We start from the raw sequence: 17,631 nt of genomic DNA, 5'->3' as shown, positions 1-17,631 counted from the left end.
ACGCCACCAGCACCTGCTTCTTAAGGAGCAGCAGCATTTTGTCGTCATACCTGAAAGTCTTAACAGAATAGGAAAAGAATGAAGCTCTTACTTGTTGAACACAAACAGTTGCCATCATTGGTTCTCGACTAAAGCAGGATTTCAGGTATCCTAGGATCTCCTCAACACACTGTGGAAAGAACAGTGAGACGGTAAGTGACTCAGAGATGACCCATTATTGTACGAATCCTAGACAGAAATCAAAGGTACAAGATAACTTCCATTTAAATAGTATAAATAGTGGAGGAAGATCAGAGGAAAGTTTTCCATTTCTTATTTGAACAGAGTCAGTAAGTCTTGAAATCCAAGTTATATACATTACAACCATTCTTTCATATATCTACGTATCTGTTCATTCACTCATTAATTCATTAAACTGTTATCAAATACCTATTGTCTACTAGGTATCCAGTCCTGTTCTCAGGGCAGGAATTCAGAAGTGTGCAAAGCAGCTAAGAGCCCTGCATCTGTAGAGCCCCTGAACATGTTCAGTGAACACAACTATGATACAGCAATGTGTGATTTACCACAAATCAGTCCTAGAATTATCTTATAGTGATATGCAAAAATGACCAAACAACTACCTTAACGTTACTATTCTCACAAGCATTTTTATCAACATCTATAACAAGATATACAGCACCCAGTGTCCTTTACAAGAATCAAGAAGGGGCTGGGAGTGGTGGTTCACGCCTGTAATCCCAGCATTTTGGGAGGTCGAGGCAGGTGGATCACTTGAAGTCAGAAGTTCAAGACCAGCCTGACCAATATAGTGAAACCCCATCTCTACTAAAAATACAAAATTAGTCAGGCGTGGTGGTGCACACCTGTAATCCCAGCTACTTGGGAGGCTGAGGCAGGAGAATCGCTTGAACCAGGGAGGCAGAGGTTGCAGTGAGCCGAGATGGCACCATTGCCCTGGAGTTGTTACCTAGGCAACAGGAGTGAAAGTCCATCTCAAAAAAAAGAAGAAAGAAGAAGATGCTAACTCAAAGAGTGCCACCAATCTAGGCATTCAGAATGCACAGCCTGTTTCACCACTGCCTGGCTAATCATGAACCAGTTTCCATCAGCTGCTAAAAGCCAATATCAGTTAGACTGAAAATGCCTCTCTCTCCACTTGTTTGACAAAATATCCTCTACTAATAAGCAATAGATTCTTGTTGGTTTCAAATATTCAAGGGCCACACATTTTTAAAATTCTGATTTACTCAAATTATATTCTAAATGTTTAAGGTTGTTCTTGTCAGAATTGAATTTGTCACATGTCACTTTTTGTTTTTACTAGCTCCCAGCAGATATCTAATACATGCTTACTGAAAAAATTACAAATAGAGCCTGTGAATCACTATTTGGCTAACAAAGAACTTTAACAAATATGTATGGAATGCTTTGTGTGCACCAGAAACGGAAGCCCTGGAAAAGGTGAGAAAGCATGCTGTTTCTGGCCTTTCAAGAGCTCCCCAAGTACCAGGGAACCAGGGCTCTGCTACAAATACTAATATCCAATATAACAGAGCGAGACTTCCAGTACTGAGCACAATGAGAGTGAGGGACTGGGTTTACCCTTCTGTCTGAAATAAACAAAGCCAACCAAAAAACAAAACAGACAAAACCCAGAGTCCTCAAGACACTGGACATCAGCCATGAAGGACAGTGATCCCTGGGAGATGAGAGACAAAGTGAGCCCCACAGCTGCCCCACCTCATTGCTTTGAGAGAATTCCTAGGCTGTGGCATAAGGAGGAGGCACAGGCAACCCTCTGAATTGAAGAGGTGCTGAGAATATAAGGAGACCAAGACAGCCACAGCTTATAGGACAGAGCACCAGAGAAGAGAGAGCAAGATAGGGAGAGCCTTGGAGATCTGGGGAAAGTCCCCCTCGAGTATTCAGCAGAACTGTGTATGTGAGAAAACTCCCTGAGGCCACAGAGGGAAGCATCGGAAAGGATCAGAGGGAGCGGCACTCGGCACTCGCACAGGGCTAGAAACAGTCACTGTTCTCAGCAGGCAGATTGGAAAACCCGAACTTTCTGGTTCATTAGGTAGAGTACTCAATATAAAGCAAGACCCAAAAGAGTAAACCATCTACATGTAACTCAACTAATCTCAGAGCAAAACTCAAGAAGATATATGGAAACACAAAAATGTCTAGCATCCAGCAAAGTAAAATTCACAAGATTGGGCATCCAACCAAAAATTGGCAGCCATGCAAAGAGGCAGGAAAGCACAATCCACAACAAGGAGTATCAATCGACCAACCAAAAACACCGAGAACTGGGAAGTTATTAGAAGATCTTAGAACTAGCAGAGAAAGACATTAAAACAGTTATTACAACTGTGTTCACAAAGCTAAGTAGAGACACAGGGAGAAATTTTTAAAAGACCTAAATCAAACTTATAGAGATAAAAACACAATTAGTGATATACACTGAACAGGGGCCAGACAAGGTAGCTCATGCCTATAATCCCAGCACTTTGGGAGGCTGAGGTGGACGAATCATCTGAGATCAGGAGTTCAAGGCCAGTCTGGCCAACATGGTGAAACCCCATCTCTAATAAAAATACAAAAATTAGCTAGGTGTGGTGGCACGTGCCTGTAGTCCCAGCTACTTGGGAGGCTGAGGCAGAACAATCACTTGAGCCTGGGAGGTGGAGGTTGCAGTGAGCCGAGATCGCACCACTCAACTCCAGCATGGGCAACAGAGTGAGACTGTTTAAAAAAAAAAAACGCTGGACAGGATTAACAACAGATTAACAGATAAACAACACAGTAGACACCGTAGAAGAAAAGATTAGAGAACTTGCAAACACAATAATAGAAACTATACAAAACAGAAAACACATAAAACACTGAAAAGAGCATCAATAAGCTATGGGACAACACTAAGCAATCACTCAGGAAATCACAGCCCATTTAAGAGAGGAAACAAAGGAGGGGAACAGGGCAGAAAAACATCTTTGGAGAAATAATGCCCTAAAATTTTCCAAACTTTAAAAATACTATGAAGCCACAGACCCAAGCTCAATAAACCCAGACACAAGAAACACAAGTTATAAAAAACTATATCAGGGCATATCATTACCAAATCACCCCAAACAGACAGTATAAAGTCTGTCACCCATGCTGGAGTGCAGTGACACGACCATGGTTGTCTGCAGCCTCAACCTCCCGGGCTCAGGCAATCCTCCCACCTCAGCCCCGAGTAGCTGGGACCACAGACGCATGCCACTGCGGCCAACTATTTTTGTTTTTGTTTTTGTTTTTGTTTTTGTAGAGACGGTTTCCCGATTTGCTGATAAAGTCTTAAAATAAACCAGACAAAACATATAAAATGGAACACTAAGGAGTTACATGAAAAACCGTGTATAATACAATGCAAAAAGAAAACTCCAACACATAATACATTTCAAATACATATAAAAATAAGTATGGAATAAATAAGGATTAGAAGACAAGAAAAACAAAACATTACCTGTAAAGAATGTGGAATTATTATTTTTTATTCCTAGTGTTGCTATTTAGAAAAAGAAAATGATTCTATTTTAATTCTAAGGTCTCTGTGCCTTTAAATCCTGGAACGAGGTAAACTCACAGAAGTCTGAAGAAAACTTGCTCATACCCAACACCACATCAAGCTCACCTCTCCAGCTACACTTGTGCTCAGACCCCAACACCCAGCTCCGCACACATCCAGAGGCCTACACATGTCGGTGCAGGGGCTCTGATGCCTTCACCTAAGCAAGGTCACAGATAAGGCTCAGTAGTTTGTATATCTCAAGGCTGGCCTGACAATCCGAGCATCTGCATATCTTTCCAGCTGCCTCAGAACTGCTGTGTGGCAGAAGAGATCTCAAACCTTGCTATGCTGTGAGTGAGTGAGGGAGATTCCTCAAAACAGTCAAGGGCCAAGTGCAAAGAAGAACCTGTGAAAGCTTCTACCCTACACATCCTTCTCTAAAAGACCACAGATAAAAACTCAACAATTAAGCAGGTGAGGCTTCCAAAGTACAAACAAAAGGATATACGAGAAAGGTAAAATGGGCCTCCGTCATGAAACAGCAAAAAAGATGAACTTAGAAAAACAAAAAAGGAGAGGTGAGTAAATCTACCTTTAACTGTAAAGACACAGGCCAGAGAATAAGATGCTTAATTATCCAGTTATTCTTATGCCAAATGTAAAAATTTTCAGAGATGAGCTTATTATCTATATGTACCTTTAAACATATACACACACACACAACCATGTGGCTAATTCAGGAATATAAAGATCAACTAACATCAATCTTCACTAAATTGTGACTTGTTAATCATTTACTTTAATTATTTGGATAAGGCAGCATTTGATACACTCACTGACTGTCGTTGAAAAACAGACATTTCTATATATGACAGTCATAATAATAATGTTAAAAAAAACCCACATACAAAAAAGAAAATCTTATTATTTAAAGAATCTCATTTAGATGATTTTTATTTTAGTATATCTCACATTCAAATTTAAAACATGTAATATTTTCCACTTTGCTACAATATGTTACACATGGAGACTGCTGGCCACTAAAGACTTCTTATTAAGCACAGTGGTTTAGGGCAAAGAGAGGGAGATCTGAAAATCCAGCTGGGCGCAGTTGCTGAAGCCTGTAATCCCAGCACTCTGGGAGGCTGAGGTAGGTGGATCACGAGGTCAGGAGTTCGAGACTAGCCCGGCCAATGTGGTGAAACCCCGTTTCCACTAAAAATACAAAAAATTAGCCACGCGTGGTGGCGGGTGCCTGTAATCCCAGCTGCTCTGGAGGCTGAGGCAGGAGAATCGCTTGAATCCAGGAGGCAAAGGTTGCAGTGGGCCAAGATTGTGCCAAATCATGAGTGAACTCCCATTCACAACTGCTTTACTAAGAGAATAAAATACCTGGGAATACAACTTACAAGAGATATGAAGGACCTCTTCAAGGAGAACTACAAACCACTGCTCAAGGAAATAAGAGAGGACACAAACAAATGGAAAAACATTCCATGTTCATGGATAGGAAGAATCAATATTGTGAAAATGGCCATACTACCCAAAGTAATTTATAGATTCAATGCTATCCCCATCAAGCTACCACTGACTTTCTTCACAGAATTGGAAAAAAACTACTTTAAACTTCATATGGAACCAAAAAAGAACCTGCATAGCCAAGACAATCCTGGGCAAGAAGAACAAAGCCGGAGGCATCACGCTACCTGACTTCAAACTATACTACAAGGCTACAGTAACCAAAACAGTATGTTACCAAAACAGATATAGAGACCAATGGAACAGAACAGAGGCCTCAGAAATAACACCACACATCTACCAGCATCTGATCTTTGACAAACCTGACACACATAAGCAATGGGGAAAAGATTCCCTATTTAATAAACAGTGTTGGGAAAACTGGCTAGCCACATGCTGAAAACTGAAACTGGACCCCTTCCTTACACCTTATACAAAAATCAACTCAAGATGGATCAAAGACTTAAACATAAGACCTAGGACCATAAAAATCCTAGAAGAAAACCTGGGCAATAACATTCAGGACATAGGCATGGGCAAAGACTTAATGTCTAAAACACCAAAAGCAATGGCAACAAAAGCCAAAATTGACAAATGGGATCTAATTAAACTAAAGAGCTTCTGCACAGCAAAAGAAACTATCATCAGAGTGAACAGGCAACTCACAGAATGGGAGAAAATTTTTGCAATCTATCCATCTGACAATGGGCTAATATCCAGAATCTACAAAGACCTTAAACAAATTTACAAAAAAAAAGCAAACAACCCCATATAAAAATGGACAAAGGATATGAACAGACACTTCTCAAAAGAAGACACTTATGCAGTCAACAGACATATGAATAAATGCTCATCATCACTGTTCATTACAGAAATGCAAATCAAAATCACAATGAGATACCATCTCACACCAGCTAGAATGGCGATCATTAAAAATTAATGAAACAACAGATGCTGGTTGTGGAAAAATAGGAACATTTTTATACTGTTGGTGGGAGTGTAAATTAGTTCAACCATTGTGGAAGATAGTGTGGCAATTCCTCAAAGATCTAGAAACTAGAAATACCATTTGACCCAGCAATCCCATTACTGGGCATATGCCCAAAGGATTATAAATCATTCTACGATAAAGACAAATGCACACGTATGTTTATTGCGACACTAGTCACAACAGCAAAGACTTGGAACCAACCCAAATGTCCATCAATGATAGACTGGATTAAGAAAATGTGGCACATAGACACCATGGAATACTATACAGCCATAAAAAAGGATGAGTTCATGTCCTTTGCAGGGACACGGATGAAGCCGGAAACCATCACTCACAGCAAACTATTACAAGATCAGAAAACCAAACAGTGCATGCTGTCACTCACAAGTGGGAGCTGAACAATGAGAGCACATGGACACAGGGAGGGGAACATCACGCACCGGGGCCCGTCGGGGGTGAGGGGACTAGGGAAGGGATAACATTATCCCTAGGGAGAAATACCTAATGTAGGTGACAGGTGGATGGGTGCAGCAAACCACCATGGCACATGTATACCTATGTAACAAAACTGCACGTTCTGCACATGTAACCCAGAACTTAAAGTATAATAAAAATAAATACATAAATAAAAATAAAACCGAAGTCAGCCACCAAAAAAGAAAAAGAAAAAAGAAAATCTTTGAGACTTAACTCAGGCTCTGCCACTGACTTATCTGGCCCCGAGAATGTCACATCTTTCAGCTTCGAGTTATGGTGTCAAATGGGCTAATATGGCTCCACCACAGTGTGGATGTAAGATAAATGAGACACTAAAACTCATTTTTAACAGGAACATCTATTCATTCAACAAATGTTCACTAAATTCCACAATCTTCCAGGCACTGCTATAGGCACTGAAAAGACAAGGAAGTAAAATAAATAGTATGTTTTGTGAAAGTTGCAGATACAGGGATAAAATCACTTTGTCAGACCCAGACAAAACTGAACTAGGAAGGCACAAAGGGAGATGGGGTTCATGCTTATGTGCCCCAGGTTAGAGCTGTTTCCAAAGACTTTCCAACAACCCTAGAAGAAATCCTTCCCATACATCCTTTACACATCTGCTGTGCATGGCTTGCGTGTTCCACGTGAATACATGTTTCTATGACCAGATTTATCACTAGCCATTCTGGAGGACTGCAGCAATTCAGTTAAAATACTCTCAACTCAACACCTGCCCGGCACCTACAATTCCACCAGTGAATGACGACAACTCTGGCTTTCAGCCTCTGGAGCCAAAGAACTCTGCTTCCAGGGAGCTTATATGATTCTCTCCCTTTCTGATAATAAGAGCTTCCCTTTACCCTTCCTTCACCAGAGGCACTGGCAGCCAGACATGCCATGCATCCCAGATTATAATCCTCATTTCTCATTCCCAAACTGACTCCATGTATTTGGACATTTCTCTAAAGTCTTTATTTATTTATTTAAAGGTTGACTGTTAGATGATGCTATGGGTCAAAGAGAAAAATGAAAAGGAAAAGAGAGTACAGAGAGAAGCAAGTTTTGAAAGGATGGCCAGGAAAGTCTCACCGAGCAGGTGACATTACTGAAGTCTCAACAAGTTTTACTCTGAGGGAACGCTGGAGTATCAACACAGCAGGACACTAATAGCCACTAAAAATGACAACTGCGCACACTAAATAGATATATGGGAAAAACATGAGGAATAACAGAGAAGAAGCACGAACACATGTAACGATTAAAACTAGGTACCCTTGTGTGCATGTCCAGATAAAAAGATTCAAAGACATAAGAACAAATGAAGTGCATTAGACATACTGTATTTCACGTGAAGACACACATTTGGTGGGGGGAGGCATCTGTCACTTCTTTTAAAATGCATTATAAAGTAAGATGTACTGGTAAATGGAGAGATGGCTATATACATAGAAAGGAAACCTAGCCAAACGCAAACAACTGCAGAAGCTGGGTTGTGCGTACATAATAGAGTGTTTACCACAGCATTCTAACTTTCCTATAGTTTTGAACATTTTCGCTATCAACTAGGGGTGCGGCAGGGGAAATTCCTGGACACAAAACTAAAGAATATAACTGTTAACCCCAGCTCTGTTACTTCCTCAGGCACAAAAGAGCAAGTCACACCTCCCGCCCCCCCCCCAATCTGTCTGTTTTGCCCCTTTCCACTTGAAAAGGTCAAATTAAGAAATAAAGGACTCTATAAGCACATTTTTAAACCCACTAATTTTCTAAACTAAACTGGGTCTAAGCTAATATGTGATAACAGACAAAAATAGAATACAAATAGAACCTTCCCCCCAAACTTCATGGCTAAGGCAGAGTCAGACTCGGGTCCTGTGATGCAAGTCCGTGGCGCAGGGAGGAGTCTCCCCGAGGCACCCTGGAGAACCGGACTCCATCCTAGACCAACTCAGCCCAGAGGACGCACGTCAAAACAAGACACAAACCTTCCCAATGTCCTGCAGTGTGGCCAGCTCTAGAATCTGAGAGAGAACGTCCAAGGCTGAGCGGAGAAACCCTCCAAATTTTTCCGTGCTGTTCTGAAGATCCAAGGTGACCTTGAGAAGGTGAAGGAGAGAACACACGGTTACTGGCCCTGTCAAGATCTCGTAAAGTACAACCAAAGATACAAACATTAACGGCTGCGGCAGATGCCTCCACTGTGCGGTGCTGTACGTTGACCTTGTAGGGTACGTCTGCGTGTTTGTTGTCAGCACTGGGAAAATATCTTGGAAAGAAATTCCTTTCAGATAGCTATACAAAAACTACTCTTTCAAAGGCATCTTTCAGGTTACACTGGCACTACTGAAAGATGTAATTCCTAACTTTCTTTCATAATGAGAAAAAAAGGGTTAAATGTCCATCATAATCAGTATCTGGTATGTGGTATATCAAAAAACAGAAAATACAAAGTCCTATTCCTTATACATTAGGATCCCTAGGAGAAATCACTGTCAAATTCACATAGGGTTGTTCAATTTGGATATAATAAAATATTACACCTGGTGTAAGATATATTAAGATTCTAAAGGATTTCATGTAATTAAATTATACAGCAATTCTATTTTACAGACTCAGAGAATGGGTCAGGACCAAAGACATCATGTATAACAAGAAAGGTAAGGCGAGACTGACTAGGAAAATAAATATTGGCAAAAACACTGCCTCAGGAAAGAAGGTGCTCAGTGAGCGTAAATCTAAGAGCCCTGTGAAAGAGAAGCTTTTCTCTGGGCAAAGTCAGAAGCAGGCAAGAGACAGACACAGAAACTGAAAATGTGAGTGGATCTGAATACCACGACTAAGCTAGGGCCGGCCGGGGTGTGCCCTAAGGCCAGCCAAAGGAAAGAAAAACCCAGCAGCGCCACCACCGAGGGTCCAAGGGATGAGGTGATGTGGTGATGTCCTGTGAAATGAAGAGCCCAGGGGAGAAAGGGTGCTCCTCAATGCGCACAGCAATCTGACCTCTCCTGGACAACAGGTAAGTGGGAGGGAAAAGAAGGCATGGAATTTTGGAAAGAGAAGCTCACCATGGGAAGATCTAGCTCTCAAATAAGGGAAAAGAGGTCACGAAATGAGAATTAAGATGAAAAAGCCTCTGGGTTTTCAGAAGAGTGGCAAAAGTTCTGCGGAGACTGAAAACCAAAGCAAGAAACCAGGGAAGACAAAAGGAATCAGAGAAGAGCAGGAAGGGCCACACAAGAAATGGGGAGTGGAGACGCTGAGCAACTCAGCAGAAGGAACCAAGGAAACCAGAGGCGATACTCAAAGATCCAGCAAGACATGCCAGCCACTCCAAACGGTTCAGCTGAGAAGCTGCGCAGCAGGAGCTGACCGCAGGGATGACAGAGCAAAGGAAACAGGAGTCCAAGATGCCAGGGAGGCCAGAATTACAGCAGAACATGCTGGAGCTCAGGGTATTCAGGAAGGAAAATAATAAACAGACAGCAAGCACTAGGAGCATAGAAAGGTGCCCCGAAATTCAAGGTGATATGAGCTAAAAACAGGTGGAAAAGAAGTATATTCTCTATGGCATATTTTTCAACATGCCGTCTTCTGCTTTGGGAGCTGACATGAGAACCACGCAGCTTAAAGAGACTCCAAACCTTGTAAAATATGAAGACTTTTATATCTTCCAAAATTATCAAACATCCTTCAGAAAAGAAGCCACATAAGTTTGACAAATGATTTTCAGGGGGGAAAAAAAAAACCATGAGAAGTATCTATTAGTAACAAAAACAGAGGAATATCTGAGCATTCATTTATCAAGAAATGTGCAAGAGCTATGTGAAATAATCTTTGAAGATTTTTTTAAATCCTTTAAATTTCATGTGCTTCTGAGGTAATTTTAAAAGTTTTGAACAAATAGGAAAGCATCCCACATTCTGGACAGGGTGACTTAACATCTGAGGTATAAGTTCTCCCTAAATTAATCTACAGGTATAAGTTGATTCTATTGTTCACATCCCAAAATCAACAAAGAAGAATATCCAGAAAATTCTAAAGAACAGGAGAACTGATCCCCTCATAAATACCATGAAGCTATAATAATTAAGAAGTATACTTCTAGCCGGGTGCAGTTGCTCACCCCTGTAATCCCAGCACTTTGGGAGGCCAAGGAGGAAGGATTACTTAAGCCAGGAACTTGAGACCAGCCCAGGCAACTTAGGGAGACCCTGTCTCTACAAAAAATGTAAAAAGTAGCTGGCTATGGTGGCACATGCCTATAGTCTCAGGTACCCAGGAGTGAGGTGGGAGGATCACTTGAGCCCTGGAGATTGAGAATGCAGTGAGGCATGGTTGCACCACTGCACTCCAGCCTGGGGACAGAGCGAGACTGTCTAAAAAAGGAAAAAAAGGATGCTTCTAATAGATGAGCAGGCAGATAGATTGATGTAACAAAATGATAAATGAAACTAGAGAACTATGAGAATGTAAGTAACTCAAGCCAATTAGTGCAGAAAAATTCTTCTGTAAATAGCATTGGGGACAACCAAAAACAAAAATTAAATTAGATGCATACTTCATATCTAACAAATTACAGATGAATACAAAATTTTAAAGTTAAAAAAAAAATGAACTAGAAAACTAAAACATCCCTAGACAGAAAGGCTGGCTCTTGGAGTTATCTGGTCAACAGTACCTTACACTGACATAAAAACTTTCCCTAGCTGGTAACAAGTGGCTCACCACGCCCAGACTATTTGAAACACATGGTTTATGCTGAACACCTGCTTTTCTTCTGTGAGGCTGGAATTGCGGCTCATGTTAGGCAGAGGGTACCTGCAGGACCAGCATGTTGGTGTATTTTTGTGTGAGCCTCACGGGAGGGAAAGAAGCCTGTACACGGATCCCTCCAGACTCCACCGAGGTCACTTCCCCCATAACCTGGCTGCACATTCTAGCTCTCTCACTGTAATCAATGTTAGCTGTGACTACAAACAGTATGAAAATCCAAAACACCTGTATGATAGAAGCTATCATAAACAAAGCTGAAAGATAGACAAACTTGAAAAAACGAATTGTAACTCATATCTCAAAGCGCTTACACATTCTACAAATCATAAGAAAAACATCAACAATCCATTAGACATAAGTATGTGGGCATATATATTTTCAAAAGATGCAGAGGCCCATACCTTGTAGTTAGCGTGCGTAGCTTTCAGGACATCATGCAGTTTGAGGTATGAAGGAAGATGATAGAAACTCCCCAGTGATGAGGATTTACTTGTTGTAACAGGACCCGAGGTATCAGATTGTCTAGAAGCTTTCAAAATGTGCACACAAAAGATAAACTTTTAGATCAAAATAACTTGCCAAGTTTTAAAGAGATTACTGGAAATAATGACTTTTTTTAAAGCATTCTAGTACGAAAATACTCAAATATTAACTCTGACCTTTTGATTAACTAGAAGTAATGAGAAACTGACTAACAAACGTAAGTACAGCCTAAGTACTAAAACAATAACAAAATAAGAAGAGCGGTGTGCACAGCTGTTTTGCTGTGGTTGCTTGTTTGCTTTTTGAGAAATCAGTTAGAGAATCATAGGAGCGGCTAATTCAAGGACCAATGGCCAATTCCAGAACCTCTCCAAGCCTAAGATTCCCTAGTGGCCAACAACTTCATGAGCACACCAAGTCATCAAACAGGGATGATGTAAAAATGTTTTAAAGACAGTAAAGGCACAAACATTATCATTAAACCGATACTAAATATTAAAGTGCCAAGCACTATATACAACTATTCTGCAGTTTGAAGACTTTTGACTTGGAGTCCTTAGTTTATTTAATTCATCAGAAAGATGACAGTCGTATACTGATAATTTTACACTTGTAAAGGCTGAGGTTTTTCAACAGGTAAATCTTCCTCCTGTATTACAGTCCAACCTTAGAAAAGAGCATCTTTTAAAACGCTTTAGGCCAGGTGCAGTGACTCACACCTGTAATCCCAGCACTTTGGGAGGCCAAGGCAGGTGGATCACTTGAGGTCAGGAGTTCAAGACCAGCCTGGCCAATATGGTGAAACTCCATCTCTACTAAAAATACAAAAATTAGCCGGGTGTGGCAGCACGTGCCTGTAATCCCAGTTACTTGAGAGGCTGAGGCAGGAGAATCGCTTGAACCTGGGAGGCAAAGGTTGCAGTGAGATGAGATCGTGCCATTGCACTCCAGGCTGGGTGAAGAAGCAAGACTCTGTCTCAAGAAAAAAAACCTTTAATGTGTTGGTCAAGGATACAAAGTTTCATTTATAGACAGGAGGAATGAGTTCAAGAGATCTACTGTATAGCATGATGACTGCAGTTACTACCAATGTACCATATGCAGAAAAATCACTGAAAGAGTAGATTTTAAGTGTTCTCACCACAAAACAATGGTATGTGAGGTGATGCATAGGTTAATTAGCCATTCCACAATGCATATGTATTTCTTTTTTTTTTTTTTTTTTGAGACAGAGTCTCCCTGTGTCACCCAGGCTGGAGTGCAATGGCATGAACTTAGCTCAATGAAACCTCCACCTGCTGGGTTCAAGCAATTCTCTTGGTTCAGCCTCCCAAGTAGCTGGGACTACCGGCAGACGCCACCATGCCCAGCTCACTTTTTTTTTTTTTTTTGGTATTTTTAGTAGAGACGGGGTTTCACCATGCTGGCCAGGTTGGTCTCAAACTCCTGACCTCGTGATCTGCCCACCTCGGCCTCCCAAAGTGCTGGGATTACAGGTGTGAGCCACCGCGCCTGGCCAATGCATACATATTTCAAACATAATGTTGTATACTATAGATATATACAATTTTGTCAATTAAAAATAAATAAATAGGCCAGGTGCAGTGGCTCATGCCTGTAATTACAGCACTTTGAGAGGCTGAGGTGGATAGATCACAAGGTCAGGAGATCAAGACCATCCTGGCCAACATGGTGAAACCCTGTCTCTACTAAAAAAAAAAAAAAAAAAAACAAAAAATTAGCCAGGTGTAGTGGTGCACACCTGTAGTCCCAGCTACTTGGGAGGCTGAGGCAAGAGAATTGCTTGAACCTGGGAGGCAGAGCTTGCAATGAGCCGAGATTGCACCACTGCACTCCAGCCTGGGCGACAGAGCAAGACTCTGTCTCTAAATAAATAAATAGCCTTGATATAAATGCTATATACACAAAACAAATGGGAGAACCATCACTGGCCCCTGGGCACCAAGAGACAGCGTGAGAATGGGTTTTGGAGGGAGACGGTACAGACAGGCAGCCAGGCGACCCAGATAGCAGAGGCAGCAGCAGTCACTTCATGCTTTGCCAGGCTCCTCTCCTGCCCCTGCCACTGCCCTCCAAGAGCAGTATGGATGGGAATTCGAAAAACTGCAGTCACAACTAAATCCTAGCCCCTTCTGTTCTGACCTTTTCATGTGTAAAAAAAGTCCTCCAAACTTGTGAATGGTTTAAGCTCCTCCAACTCAGATGACTTTATCTCTACTTTCTCTCTCCTTTAGCTCTTCCAAATGTAAATATTCCATTTCCAATCAGAATTTTTGACATATCAGAATCAATTTTTTCACCCACTATATCTATTCCTAAGCATCTATACCACTTTCCTTACTGAAAATCAGGAGGCCTCTCCAGCCCTCACCTGCAACCAGGGAAGCACAGGAGAGCGAGGCTCCGTGCGGGGGCTGGAAGCCTGGAGGCTGCAGGGTCTGCATGTCAGCAGGTGGCACTTAGAGATGCTTCAGACCAAAAGGTGGTCTGTGTATATTAGTCATTAGTTTCTAATATCTTGAACCGCACCTGGAGAAACCTTCTCTCACTTTACTGATGTGTATTATATTTCTCTAAAACACCAAGTTACTTAAATCCTATGTTGCTACATGACAGATGCTGCACTCCTGTCCCTCCCTTCCCCACACTGTTTCCTACCTGCACTGGCCTCACTGCCTTTCTTGGGACTCAACGGTACAGATGCTTGTTCTCCTGGTTCTTTCTCCTTCCCCTTTCGTCGGATGGGACTTAGAGAAGGGGGATTTGTTAGAGAAGGCAAGGCTGCCTAAAATAGAAAAACAAAAACAAAAAACAAAAGCATGTGATGGAAGTATAACAAAACTGAAAATCAGAATATCTGGTTTTGCCAGTTATTAGAAAGAGCTAACCCATGTCATTCATTTTGTTCTTGGACCCCTATATGTACAGTTCAGACACTGTACACATTTTATTTACTTTTACCCACACAATGGTACATGGCAGGAACTGGCCCACACACAGCTTGCTAACAGGTGCACAGAGAACGAGTTGAAGATGGAAGGAGTCCTCAGGGAGCCCCGAGGCCCACGCCCTCCAACAGCAAACAACCAGGGCATTCTATGTTAGCCATGACACCATGACATGAAAGGGGTGCAAAGCAGCATTTTTTTTTTCTTTTTTTTTGAGACAGGGTCTCACTCGCCACCCGGGATGGGGCCCAATCATAGTTCACTGCAGCCTCAACCCCCCAGGCTCAAGCAATTCTCCCACCTCAGCCTCCAGAATAGATGGGCCCACAGGCACACGCCACCTCACCCAGTTAATTTTTTAATTTCTTTTCTTTTTTTTTTTTTTTTTTTGAGACAGAGTCTCACTCTGTCGCCCAAGCTGGAGTGCAGTGGCCGGATCTCAGCTCACTACAAGCTCCGCCTCCCGGGTTCACGCCATTCTCCTGCCTCAGCCTCCCGAGTAGCTGGGACTACAGGCGCCCGCCACCTCGCCTGGCTAGTTTTTTTTTTGTATTTTTTAGTAGAGACGGGGTTTCACCGTGTTAGCCAGGATGGTCTCGAACTCCTGACCTCGTGATCCGCCCGCCTCGGCCTTCCAAAGTGCTGGGATTACAGGCTTGAGCCACCACGCCCGGCCTAATTTTTTAATTTCTTGAGGGGACAGGATCTCACACTACGATGCACAGGCTGGTCTCGAACTCCAAGCTCAAGTGATCCTCCCATCTCAGCCTCAGCCTCCCAAAGTGCTGGAATTACAGGCATGAGCCACCATGCCCAACCCAAAACAGCATTTTAAACTCCCTTTTCAAAAAGAGGAAACAGGCTCAGAGATGAAGTTAACTTACTCAAGGTCACAGCTGGTTACCAGCAAAGCTAGAAGTCAACAAATCCAGATGTATTCATAAAGCCTGAACTCTCTCCAGTACACAACACATGAGAGAATATAAAACATCGAGGCTCCCCCATCACTCTAGGAGGCAGCCATCATGGAGCAGAGTGAAGGCAAGATGACCGAGAGGTGGAATTGAGGTCCTAGCTCTGGTACTTACTCACTCCCTGATCTTTTAGAAAAGTGCTTGTTATGGTTTCAATGTCTATAGTCCCCCAAATTCATACACTGAAACTTAATTACCAGGGTGATGGTATTAGGAGGTGGGGCCTTTGAGAGGTGACTGGGGCATGAGGGCAGACCCTCATGAATGAGATTAGCGTCCACATATAAGAGGCACCAGAGAGCTCCCTCACCCCCTCACCACATGAGGGCAAGGTGAAAGTCCTGGATCTTGAACTTCCTAACCTCCAGAACTGTGAGAAGTAAATTCTGTTGTTGAAGCCACCCAGGCTATGGTATTTTGTTATAGCAACCCATGCTGACTAAGACAGTCACCTTAAACCATAATAGGATGAGGGGCTACAATCGGGTGCATGGACTGGAAGGCATCAGGGAAGAACTGCAGACAGTACATGAGAGGTTAGCCAGGCGTGGTGGTTCACGCCTGTAATTCCAGCATTTTGGCAGGCCGAGGTGGGCGGATCATGAGGTCAGGAGATCAAGTCCATCCTGGCTAACATGGTGAAACCCCATCTCTACTAAAAATACAAAAAAAAAAAAAAAATTAGCCAGGCATGGCGGCATGGGCCTGTAGTCCCAGCTACTTGGGAGGCTGAGGCAGGAGAATCACTTGAACCTGGGAGGCAGAGGCTCCGTCTCAATTTAAAAAAAAAAGAAAGAAAGAAAGCCTACTGCACTGAAAACCCTGCTTGGTAGAAGGCACCAGTCACAAGCTCACTGACTGTATGAGCCCATCCACAGTAATGTCCAGAAGATGCAGAGTCACAGAGACAGAAAGTAGGTCAGTGGCAGCCTGCAACTGGGGGCATGGGAGGTTTTGGGTAAAGGGTACAGAGTTCCTTTGTGGGTTCTAAAACTGATTCTGGTGATGGCTGCACAACTCTGTGGGCATACTAAAGAGAATGAATTATATACTTTAAATAGGTGAATTATATGAATTATCTCAAGAATGCTGTTTCCTGGCTGGGAGCAGTGGCTCATGCCTGTAATCCCAGCACTTTGGGAAGCTGAGGCAGGCGAATCATGAGGTCAGGAGTTCGAGACCAGACTGGCCAACATGGTGAAACCCCGTCTCTCCTAAAAATACAAAAAGTTAGCTGGGTGTGGGGGCAGGCGCCTGTAATCCCAACTACTTGGGAGGCTGAGGCAGGAGAATCACTTGAACCTGGGAGGCAGAGGTTGTTGCAGTGAGCCAAGATTGTGCCAGTCCAGGCGACAGTGTGAGACTCTGTCTCAAAAAACAAAAAAGAAAAAAAAAATCAAAAAACTAGCTGGGCATGGTGGTGCACACCTGTAGTCCCAACTACTGAGGAGGCTGAGGCAGAAGGATCACTTGAGCCTAGGAGATCAAGGCCACAGCAAGCTACGATCATGACACTGCACTCCAGCCTGGGCAACAGAGTGACATCCTATCTCAAAAAAATTAAATTAAATTAAAAAAAAAATGCTGTTTCCAAAACAAAAGGCTAGTGCAGTAGTCCAAACGAGACAGTACATCAGTCTGGACCAAAAGCATGGCAGAGAACATAAAGGATGCGTATGTACATGTATTATGTGTCCATGTACAGGTGTATGCATATGTGCAGAGGTCCCCAACCTTTTTGGCACCAGGGACCGGTTCTGTGGAAGACAATTTTTCCACAATCCGGGGTTGAGGGGGATGGTTTTGGGATGAAACTGTTCCACCTCAAATCATCATCAGGCATTAGATTCTCATAAGGAGCATGCAACCTAGATCCCTCAA

The 17,631-nt window shown here is 42.5% G+C and overlaps 1 protein-coding gene across 2 annotated transcripts in view; it reads right to left on the bottom strand.

The window, feature by feature from the left end:
• Window positions 1–17,631, bottom strand: part of HTT (huntingtin) — a 155,816-nt gene that overhangs the window by 70,748 nt on the left and 67,437 nt on the right. For both annotated transcript variants that reach the window (XM_030920084.1, XM_030920090.1), the window contains 4 exons: window positions 14,487–14,613; window positions 11,726–11,853; window positions 8,537–8,647; window positions 92–169 (listed from right to left, as the gene is read on the bottom strand). In XM_030920084.1, the coding sequence (XP_030775944.1) occupies window positions 92–169; window positions 8,537–8,647; window positions 11,726–11,853; window positions 14,487–14,613 (444 nt within the window). The remainder of the gene's footprint in view (window positions 1–91; window positions 170–8,536; window positions 8,648–11,725; window positions 11,854–14,486; window positions 14,614–17,631) is intronic.

Source organism: Rhinopithecus roxellana, chromosome 2 (assembly GCF_007565055.1).
Source record: "Rhinopithecus roxellana isolate Shanxi Qingling chromosome 2, ASM756505v1, whole genome shotgun sequence".
Classification (NCBI taxonomy): domain Eukaryota; kingdom Metazoa; phylum Chordata; class Mammalia; order Primates; family Cercopithecidae; genus Rhinopithecus; species Rhinopithecus roxellana.
The sequence above is the reverse complement of the archived record's forward strand: the minus strand, read 5'-3'. Positions and strand labels throughout refer to the sequence as shown.